The sequence below is a fragment of the Chrysochloris asiatica genome, unplaced genomic scaffold (genome assembly GCF_000296735.1).
Source record: "Chrysochloris asiatica unplaced genomic scaffold, ChrAsi1.0 scaffold00110, whole genome shotgun sequence".
In the NCBI taxonomy this organism is placed as follows: Eukaryota; Metazoa; Chordata; class Mammalia; order Afrosoricida; family Chrysochloridae; genus Chrysochloris; species Chrysochloris asiatica.
The window spans coordinates 9,002,355-9,013,828 of NW_006408628.1; the positions used below are offsets into that span (position 1 = coordinate 9,002,355).

The 11,474-nt window shown below is 50.9% G+C and overlaps 1 protein-coding gene across 1 annotated transcript in view; it reads left to right on the top strand.

Annotated features, from left to right (window-relative positions):
* Positions 1-10,523, top strand: part of WNT6 (wingless-type MMTV integration site family, member 6) — a 15,184-nt gene extending 4,661 nt beyond the window's left edge. Inside the window, exons 2-4 of the mRNA XM_006867817.1 lie at positions 7,861-8,081; positions 8,304-8,638; positions 10,062-10,523. Coding sequence (XP_006867879.1) covers positions 7,861-8,081; positions 8,304-8,638; positions 10,062-10,523 — 1,018 coding nt within the window. The remainder of the gene's footprint in view (positions 1-7,860; positions 8,082-8,303; positions 8,639-10,061) is intronic.
* Positions 10,524-11,474: the final 951 nt, after the last annotated feature.

Sequence of the window (11,474 nt, forward strand, 5' to 3'; positions counted from 1 at the left end):
GGGGAGGCAGGGGTTAATGGAGCTGGGCATCACTGGCTTTGATGTGGTGGTTGGGGTGGGGGTAGGGGCTGGGGGAGGGGGAGTGGTAATTACCGAGTTAGACAGAGCAGGACAGGACAGGCGGGCGGGCACAGGCCTGGGCCCAGCCGCCTCGGCAGCCGTCAGGCAACATTTTTCTGCCCCTTCTCCACCACCCACCTCCCCCACCCCTGCGCAACCCCCACCCACAGCCCCAGGGCTCAGGGCTCCCTCTGCTGGCTCTTGGAAGGTGGGGTCAGACTAAGAACTCTGGGGGAGGGAAGATTGGGGAAGGATTGGCTATAAGACCCTTCAGAGGGCACTGGGTGTTAAAAAGGTCTGTGACCCTTGACCTCTGTAATCCATCCAGGAGTGCCTGATGGGGGAAGGAAGGGGTCCCTGAGGGTGCTCTGGTCCAAGGGCAAGCAAGCAGGGTAGGGGTTGGGACACAAGACACAGGACTCCAGGCTGAGAAAGGGCAGAGAGTTAGAGAAAAGGGTGTTCCCAGGAATCTCTACTGTTTGTCCTGTGTTGTGCAGGTCCAAAAGACAAAGAAGAAGGGTGTAAGACAGAAAGCACTGTGGAAGCCCACTCTCTGGACAGGCTCTTTGCACATGCAACTTAGGAAGTAGGCAGGCATTACTATTTCCACTATACAGTTGAAACAATCCTCATTCATTGAACAGCTACTGAGTGCCAGCTTCATGTGCTAGGGCCTTGTTCAACATCACATCCCACTGTGGTTAGTTAAGTGAATTCCAACTCATCACAATGAGCAGAACTGCCTTATGGGGTTTCCAAGTCCTGGTGTGGTGCTGGGGTTAATGCGCTGGACTGCAAAGTGGGTTTGAACTGCAAGATCGGCAGTTCAAGCTCACCAGCTGCTCCTTGGAAACCCTACACAAGGTTGCTATGGGTTGTAACCTACGTGATGGCACTTAACAACAACAGTCTTTTACAGGAAGTCCTGGTGTGGCACTGTCTGATAAACCCTGGACTGCTAACTGCAAGTGTGACAGTCCAGACTCACCAGCGGTTCCTTGGAAACCCTATATAGGGTCACTATGAGTCAGAACTGACTTTATGGCACTTAACAACAACAATCTTTTATAGAAGCATCCTACCATATCGTTCTCCCATGGAGCAGCTGGTGGGTTTGAACCACTGACCTTTTGGTTACCAGCCAAATGCTTAACCACTAGGCCACCTGAGTACCTGTTCAACACCATACAACAAACAAAAGACAGAGCCTAGATTCAAACCCAAGTCCATTGGATCCCAAAGCTCTGAATGTGCTCCATGAATATATTATGATTCCTCCTGCGATCTCTGTCTTTAATAAACTTTCATCTAATTGGAGAGATAAGGCAAGGAAACAGGAAAAAAAAAAACATTATGCTACTGGCAGGAAAGCAAGCACTCCCCAACTCCTCAAATGATTGACACCTGGAATGATACATTGGCAGGTAAAGCCAGTACAACAGGGGCCCAGGTAAGAGTCTTTAGCAAAAGCAGATTACCCAAGACGCAAGGGAAGCATGGGCTTACTTGGGCTTATTTACTTAGGTAGCTCTGAGTCCGGAAGTTGTGTGGTGTGATCTGGGATGGATGCAGAGTTGTCAACCAAGCCAGGAACAAGGGCTGGGTGGAAGATGGTATGTGAGGCCATCTGAGGTCATCTGTTAGCTGGTGTCCTTTCTCTCCAGCCTCAGTTGTCTTTTTAAATATTTACCTAACTTTTCTTGTAATGGGAATTCCTCCACTGAGGGTCTGGGGTAAGTCACTTCATTTATCATATTTCATCTATAAAATAGGGGGTAGGGGTGGAGTTGGACTCAATTATCTCTGGCATTTTCTTTAGCCCTCTGAATCCAGAGATAGCAAGGTGGGTTAGGCTGTAACCCTGGAACCTCCAAGACTTAGGTCCACAGATGTTGCCCAGTAGGAACTAACTGGCTCCTGATGCTACTGACCCCTCAACATTCCCATCAAGAATGGTCCCTGAGAGAGAGATCTTGACACGGGCCAAGCCAGTTAGAATGGCCAGTCCTAGGCTTGTCCCTTCTTGTCTGTGTGCTTTTAGGACTAGCCTCATTTTTTCTCTGCCTAGGGATGGCTGTGTGATTAGGATCCGAGATTTTACTTATATATTCCCTATCACTACTGTGCTTCCCCCCAAAATATGCACATTCCCCCAAAGGGGCATATCTCTGGGCTGAGCCCAGGTCAGTAGCCACTCAGAGACCCATTTCCTAAGGGAACAGAAGGAACAGGAAACAGAAGAGAGTGGGAAAAGGAGAGATTTGAGAGTTACTTCTTGGTGTGGAGTCAAATGCTGGTTTAGAGAAGATGTGAAGGCCTCTCCTGTTAGTCCCCCATTTCTCTGAAGTCCAGTGAGGGGCACAGACAATTTACTCTGCTGATGGACTTCAGAAATTTCTGGCTTGGTGTCTTGCCCAAGCTCCACTGCCCCTACCCTTCTGAAGTTTCCTTTCCTATGACTTTAGGATGGGAGTGAGGACAGGAGGGCAGGGAACAAGCTAGTCCCTTGGGATTCTGGCAGCTACTACTGCCCATCCCTCCTCCTGACCAGCTTGTAAACAAGCCTAGTTCCCAGGCAGTTAGCGGCCTGGGGAGCTATATCCCAACTAAGAACTGGCTCTGAAGCAGCTATCCCCTCAAACCTCATGAAGGGCCAGCCCCACCTGCTTTCCTCTCTTGGTCTCCCTGGCTCTGCCCTTCAAACTCCTATCTCTAGCCCCTGGGAAGCAGACAAGCTGAAGAGGTTTTGCCTTTCTCCTGCCCCCTCCTACTTTCCTATGGGAGGAGGGGAGAAAAGGGAGGGATGGGGCAGAGTAACCTTGGGAAGATAGTCCAGTTAACCTTGGGAAAGTAGGGAGTTAGGGGGTGGGGTGTGGGAGTTGGGGCTGAGAGGGAGGGTGGTGGAGTTTACAAATGCCATACTTCCAGGTGGGGTCCTAGCTAGCTAGATAGGTGTTAGAAACAAGCTGGACGTCTTCTGTACTTCTCAATCCCAATGGGAGAAAAGAAAATGTTCAAGGCCACTGATTAAGGAGTCAGTTATGAAATAACATGGGGACAGAAGCCTGGTGTCAAGTAAGGACCTCTTCCTTAGATGGCTTGTTCATTTGTTCATTTATTCAAAACCATGACTTGCCCCTTGGAGGCCAAGATGGCCAAAGTTTGTCTCTCATACTTTGGACATATTGTCAAGAAGGAACAGTTGCTGAAGAAGGATATCATGTTTGGTAAGGTGGAGGGTCAGAGAAAAAGAGGGAGACCCCCAGCGAGATGGATTGGCAAAGTGGCAGCATTGATGGACTCAAGAGTGGCAACAGTAGTGATGTTGGCCAAGGACCAGGCAGTGTTTTGTTCTGTTGTACACAGGGTCGCTATGAGTACTGACTTGGTGGCACCTAACAACAACAACAACAACAATAATACTATACTGTTTTGTCAATTGCTCATAATATTCACATTTTCAAAATAAAAATTTGGGGAACTATGAATTAAGAAATCTGTCAGGAGAGACAAAGGAAAATAAGATAGCCCTAACACTTTTATCTACTGCCTTTGAACAATCACACTGGAAACTGCTGCAAATCCTTGGTAATGAGGAAAATGGATAGAAAGACAGAAATAGAGATATCTATCTATGTGTCAGACTACAAAGTCATTTGAACTGCAAGGTCGGTGACTCAAGCTCACCAGATGCTCCTTGGAAACCCTATACAGGGTGGCTATGGGTCAGAACCAACTCAATGGCACTTAACAACAACAACAACTTCTATATAATCTAAGGAGCTCTGGTAGTGTAGTGGTTATGAATCAGGATGCTAATCTCAAGGTCAACAGTTCAAAACTACCAGTTGTTCCACAGGAGAAAGATGAGGCTTTCTGCTCCCATAAAGATTTACAGCCTTGGAAACCCTATGCAGGGTCACTATGAGTCAGAACTGACTCCATGGCACACCACCACCACCATCGGTATAATCTTTGTGTGGAGTCCTGGTGCAGCACTGTGGTATAAAGCACTGGATTGCAAGGTTGGTTTGAACTGCAAGGTCGATGATTCAAATCCACCAGACGCTCCTCAGAAACCCTATACAGGATTGTTATGAGTGGGAATCACCTAGGTGGCACACAGCCACCACCGCCATCATTTGTATCTAGAGAGACACACATAGATTGTTGTTGTTGTTACGTCATGTCTAGATACAGATGATGGTGGTGGTGTGGTGGTTGTATGCACCGAGGTAGTTCCAACTCATAGTGACCCTGTATTTCCCAAGCTGTAAATCCTTTCAGGAGCAGAAAACCTCATCTTTCTCCTGCAGAGCAACTGACAGATTTGAACTACTGACCTTGTAGTTAGCAGCCTGGTTTGTAATCTCCTATGGTATCAGGGCTCTTTAGATACAGATGTAGATAGATTTTAAAAATTTAAAAATCAACAACAACCAAACCCATTACTACTCAATTGATTCTGACTTATCACTACCCTATAGAACAGAGTGGCGCTGTAGGAAACCCCATACAGGGTCGCTGTGAGTTGGAACCAACTTGATGACACTTAACCACGACAACAACATAGGACAGACTCGAACTACCTGTAGGGTTTCCAAGGCTGTAATTGATTTATTTTTATTGTGAATTGAGTGATAATTTACATGGGAGACATTGGTTTTTATAGTCATTGTTTCATTGCAATGATTACAATCTCCTCTGTGCGTCATCATTCAACAGCATTTGCTTCTATTCCCTCTGTTTTGCTGGGGTTTTTTTGGGTGGGGGTGGGGGGACAAAGCTGTAACCTTTAAGGAAGCAGACTTTCTCCTGTGAAATGACTGTTGTTGTTGTTGTGAAGTGCGGTTGAGTCAGTTCCGACCCATAGCAATCCTGTATAGGGTTTCCGAGGAGCAGCTAGTGAGCTTGAACCCCCAACCTTGCAGTTCAAACTGCTTTTCAGTCTGGCACATTAACCCATAGCACCACCCCAGGACTCCTTGTGGAATGACTAGTGGGCTCCAAATGCTGACCACTACACCACCAGGGCTCCTTCATATATGTGGTGCTGTTAATTTCCGTCAAGTCAGTTCCAACTCATAGTGACACTGTATAGAGTTTCTGAGGCTGTAAATCTTTGTGGGAGCAGAAAGCCTCATCTTTCTCTTGCAGAATGACTGGTGGGCTCAAACTACAGACCTTGTTTGAGCCCACCAGCTGCTCCATGGGAGAAAGATGAGGCTTTTTGTTCCTACGAAGATTTAAAGCCTCAGAAACTCTATACAGTCTATATACATATTGCTGTTGTTAAGTGCCATCAAGTTGGTTCTGACTCACAGTGACCCTGTATAAGGTTGCAGAGGAGCAGTTGGTAAGTTTGAACCACCAACATTTTGGTTCAAATAACCCTGTGGTCCAGTGCTTATCCTATAGTGCCACATCAGGACTTCATATATACAGCCCAATAGTGCAGAGTTGACAGTTAATCTCTGTGTGCTAACCACAAGGTTGGCAGTTCAAGCCCACTAGCAACTCCGTAGAAGAAAAATGAGGCTTTCTGCTCCCTCATAAGATTTAAAGCCTCAGAAACCCTATACAGGGTCGTTATGAGTCAAAACCAACTCCACAGCACTTACAACAACAACACATGTTGCTTTCAGTGCCATGGAGTTGGTTCTGGCTCATAGTAACCTTGCATAGGGTTTCTGAAGCTGTAATGCTTTACGGGAGCAAAATACTTTATCTTTGGCCCATGGTGGACTTGAACTGCCGACCTTGTGGTTAGCACAAGGTCTCTATCAACTATCAACTCTGGGCTATTGTTGAACCATGTCACCGGGCCATTGGGAATCAGCTTGGACTGCCCTACCCTTCGTCTACCATTGGCCCTATTCCGTCTATCACTTTTCTAAGATTGGGAATAGGATGGGGTTTCCTAGACCAAGGTTGGGATCCAGTGCTGAGGAGACTCCTAAGTATAGTGGTGGAAGGAAGCTCTCCACAGAGGCCAGACTCTGGAGCAGAGGTACTGATAGTGACCTGGCAGGGTATGTATGTGTATCACCTTACACATCTTTCTGAGCCACCTCTTCAAGCATCTCATACTTCACTGTAGAGTTCTACTTAAGACCCAAATTCCCCTTGCTGCTATTTAAAATAATTTCATGTCACTGTGGAGCTGGAACATGCCTGGACAGCCTGAACCTGTGTAGCAAGCTCGGAGTGGCTATGCGCTAAGACAAAATGGAAAAGTCGGATGCCTTGACCTTTGGCACCCAGCTAGTATTCTTTTTCTTGGTATTTTCTATCTCTTGATGCCACCACTCCCCACCCAGCATTTTCTTCTGCCTTTTGCAGAAGGGTTTTTGGGTGGCCTCAAATTACCCCTGGCTCCTGTCCATTCATTCTAGAAGACATGGAAGTGTTCCGCAAGTGTTCAAATCACCCAGTTGTGAATACCTAGTAGGCTAAGTTTTCAGGGCTCTGCTCTATAGAGAACAAATGGCAGTTCTCTCCTCAGGGTGGAATGAAGGCCAGGAACAAAGAGATTTCTGAATGTGTGTGAGCTTCTCCATCTGGTCCTTAACTACCAGACAAAACAGTATATTCCCTCCTCCAGGTCCCCATCAGTGATGTCACTCCACTGTGTAGGCCTTGGTCAGCTGCATCCTGCTCTGGAAAATCACTGGGCCTAGAATAGAAGAAGGGGTGTAACAAGGCTTCAGAAACTCAGTCCCCAGCTCCTTCCTCCTGCTGTCCAGTTCAGGAAAAACAGATTATCGGAGTGGTGGTGGTTATGTGCCATGGAGTCGGTTCCGACTCACAGCGACAGGGTTTCCGAGGCTGTAAATCTTTATGGGAGCAGAAAGATTCATCTTTCACCCGCGGAACAGCTGGTAGTTTTGAACTGTTGACCCTGAGGTTAGCAGCCTGATTTGTAATTTACTATGCTACCAGAGCTCCTTGATTATCAGAGTGGAAGGGCCAAACTTAGAGTTCAAAGCCTACCTTCCCAGTTTATGGAAAGAGAGACTGGGGTTAGAGAAAAGGTAATGACTTTTCTCAGAGGCTCCATTCCCTACCCATTCAAGCATTCCATGGCTTTCTTTAGGTTTTGCTCTAGGTCTTTCCTCCCTCCCTTCACCTCTTTCCCCCCCTTAGCTCTGGAAGCCAGTTCAGAGTCTGGGGCTCTGGCCAAAACCAACTCAGGATGACTTAGTCCCATCACTCCAAGAAGCTGTGAGGGATTGCCCCTGCCTTTCTAGCATCAGGGCTGTTGAGCTAATAATACAGGTCTGTAGGTGGGTCACTAAGACCAGAGCCTCCAGAGTACCAGTCCTGCCTGCTTTTCTTTGGTATCTCTTTACAACACAGACATGTGTTCTTTGATAGTCTATTTTACCTTCCTTTTGCTAATATCTGCCTTGTCTCTGGTTCGCACCAGTCTGTTGAATTGTAATCTTGCCCTTCCTGGTACCAGCTACTGTCACCTGGAGTCCAGTTCCTATAAGGATTTATGAATGAAGGCGCACAGACTCGGTGCCCAGAAAGAGATGACTGGATTCTTAATCTATAGCAATTTTCAGTCTAGAGTCTAGTTAGGAGGGACGCAGACATGGACTAGTAAGAGAGCCAGACAGGCCTGTTGGAAGGGGGACCATCACAGCTCTAGGATGCCCTTGGGCCCTCTTGTCTCCCATAAGAAACATTTCTGGGTTCTGGCTGGGATACCTTTCATGCCAGTGGAAGAGGAAAAACCTGAGCCCCAGCCCTTTCTCCAGCTATTCTCCTGACCCGCTGTTCTCTGACCCCCAGGGCCGTGGGCAGTCCGTTGGTCATGGACCCTACCAGCATCTGCCGGAAGGCTCGGCGACTGGCGGGGCGGCAGGCGGAACTGTGCCAGGCGGAGCCAGAAGTGGTGGTTCAGCTGGCCCGGGGAGCCCGGCTGGGGGTACGAGAGTGCCAGTTCCAGTTCCGCTTCCGCCGCTGGAACTGCTCCAGCCACAGCAAGGCTTTCGGGCGCATCCTGCAGCAGGGTCAGTGTGGGGAGGGAGGGGTTTCCAGGGGGCTACCTTCTCCCCGCTGGGGACAGGAGGACTGGAGCGATTTGGGGCATCCTGGCCCACCCAAGCCTTCACTCTCTCCTCTGACCCTGTCTCCTGGCCCCTTCCGACCCCACGCCATCCCGCCCCGTCCACCACAGGCCCCTACCGCCCAGCCCTGGTCCTGCCCGCTGACGTTCATCCCTGCACCCGCAGACATCCGGGAGACTGCCTTCGTGTTTGCTATTACGGCGGCTGGCGCCAGCCACGCGGTCACACAAGCCTGCTCCATGGGTGAGCTCTTGCAGTGTGGCTGCCAAGCGCCCCGTGGGCGCGTTCCACCTCGGCCCACCGGCCTGCTCGGCACCTCCGGGCCTCCGGTGTCCACAGGCGCCCCCGAAGGCAGCGCCGCCTGGGAGTGGGGAGGCTGCGGCGACGACGTGGACTTCGGGGATGAGAAGTCGAGACTTTTTATGGATGCGCAGCACAAGCGGGGACGCGGAGACATCCGTGCGCTTGTGCAACTGCACAACAACGAGGCTGGCCGGCTGGTGAGCTGAGCGCATGTGCAGGGAGACCCTTTGGGTGGGTGTGAGTGCGGGTGCAGAGGAGTGGACTTGCAGAAATGTGTCAAGAAGTGTGCGTATATGAGTGTGAGTGTGGATTTGGGAGTATGTTGATGAGTGTGGGAAGTAGGTTTATGTGAAGTCGACACCGGGAATAAATACGGTCTGGAGCAGCAGTGGGCATTAGGGAAGGGAGCCAGGTGGAAGGCGTCTGCAAGAGGAAGTTTGGGGAGAACTGGGCTGTGTTGCAGTGGGCACTATGGGGAGGGGCACAGGGCCATTAGGGATCCAGCATGGGGTGGACAGACCTCTGAGACAGGACAAGAGGGCAAGGCTTGGGGTAGGTAGGGTCTGGATACCATGCAGTGGCAAAGACTGGGAATGAGAGGAAGGCGGGAAGCAGGAGCAAAGGAGTGGGGTCTGGTCTGGCAGTAAGGAAGGGAGAAGTAAGGGGTGCTTAAAAGGGGCTGAATCAGGTTTGAGGGGGCAAAGGAGTTGGAAAGGAGTGGAAGACAAAGAGCAGACCAGGTGGAGCCAGGGAAGCTGTGATGAATCTGGTCCTTTGCCAACTGGCTTCCCAGTAGCCCTAGACCAGGCTTCACCAACCCAAACCTTCCCCTCACTGCAACTAGGAGGGTCCCAGGAACTCTTGTTTCTGGGTCAGATGGTTGCAGGTAAAGGGTCTGGGAGTGGAAGGGGCACACACACAAGTCGATTGGCCCTGGAGACAGCTTCCAGAGACCATCTCTTTAGTTCATCTAACCCCATAAATCTCAAATGGAGAGGTGCAGTTCTTAGACCCCCCAGCTTCAGACACAAATAAGACAGACAAGACAGGACTCCTGGGTTCTTTGTAATGGATCCTCTCTGCACACGGAGGCGTGCTTCAGATGCACGGTGCTCGAGAGACACCCCCTCCCCACACACACACACATATCATCTCATCTCCTGTCCTTTAGGTCTTGGACCTGAGGCACTAGGCAGGTGGGGAGGAGCCCCTCCTCCAGAGGAATGTAGGGACAGGCCCACATACTGTTGGAAAGGGTTGGGGAGGGGCGGTGGAGATAGACGCCCTGGCAGGAATGAGGGGCCCGGGTTGGGTGGGTGACAGCTGCCCCCTCCTCTGCCTTCCAGAGACAATCCCCTCCCCCGCTCCTCTGAGCGATGTGTTCTGCTTTTTTCTCCTGGAATATCTGCACTGTTCCGCACCTCCCTTTCCCTCCTCAGCGTTATCATTCTTTCTGCTTCTCTCGGGGCTGTAGCTCCCTTGATTTCCTATTCTCCACGTGCGCTTTTTCTCACTCCCATCCACTCTCTCCCCTCCTTATCTTCTGCCTGTCCTCTGGGCCTCTCGCTGCCTGGCACCTTCCCAACTGCCCACATCCGCTCACTCCTTTGCTCCCCATAGGCGGTGCGGAGCCACACGCGCACCGAATGCAAGTGCCACGGACTGTCCGGCTCCTGCGCGCTGCGCACCTGCTGGCAGAAGCTGCCCCCTTTCCGCGAAGTGGGCGCGCGGCTGCTGGAGCGCTTCCACGGCGCCTCTCGCGTCATGGGCACCAACGACGGCAAGGCCCTGCTGCCAGCCGTGCGCACCCTCAAGCCGCCTGGTAGCGCCGACCTTCTCTACGCTGCCGACTCGCCCGACTTCTGTGCTCCCAACCGGCGCACTGGCTCCCCAGGCACACGTGGCCGCGCCTGTAACAGCAGCGCCCCGGACCTCAGCGGCTGCGACCTGTTGTGCTGCGGCCGCGGGCACCGCCAGGAGAGCGTGCAGCTCGAGGAGAACTGCTTGTGCCGCTTCCACTGGTGCTGTGTGGTTCAGTGCCACCGCTGCCGCGTGCGCAAAGAGCTCAGCCTCTGCCTTTGACCTGTGGTCACGCTCTCCGAACTATGCGCGGAGACCACGTCTCAGCGCCTGAGAGACCTCCGGACTCCAGCAGGGGGCGCCATTCGCACCCTGCCTCCCTGTGCGATGATTCACCTTCCAGGCCTCAGGAGACTTTACACCCTGAGCTTGCGATGCACACACCCCCACGAAGGCTTGGGGCGCTGGAGATTCCTGGGGAAGACAATACAGACCCTTCTTTCCCTGATCCCCAGGTGTAAACCAAAGAGCCAACTCCTAGGCTTCTGGTGGGGCTCCTCAGAACTGCTGACATGAAATGGGTGGGTGAGGTTGGTTATCAATAAAGATATTTAAGCCAATACGACTGGGCCCAGAGTTTGGGAGGAGGGCTGCCTTTCCTGTGGGCTCTGGATGCAGTATGGGAAGGCAGGTGGCTTTGATAGCACTGGGTCGCGGGTTACTCATCTAACCAGGGTTCCCATCTTTCTCCCTCCACGGGTTTTCAGAACAGGTTTTCTTTCCTTTGGCACTCTTCTTCTTCACTCTTCTCACACTTCTAGGACATAGACCTGCCAGCTGAGGGAAGAAGGCGCAATCCTTTAAAGGACAGGGCAAGGGCATGGGGAAAGGTGATCAAAACCCTCTCTCTAGGTGGTCACCCTCATTTCTAGGGGATGTGACGCCTTACCTGCCATTCTATTTCCGTGTCCTCTACGGAATTCAAGGGCAAACCTCAAAAGAGAATAGACTTGATTTTCTAGAGAAGATTTTGATTTACAGAAAAAAGCCCATAGAAAGTACAGTGAGCCCCAATATACCTGCACCCAATTCCCGTATCATTAACGTCTTGCATTCGTCTGGTAGGTTGCACAAATAAGGAATCAGTATGGATTATTACCGATTATGGAGTACAGAGGAGCTCTGGTAGTGTAGTGGTTACGAATCAGGCTGCAAACCGCAAGGTCAGCAGTT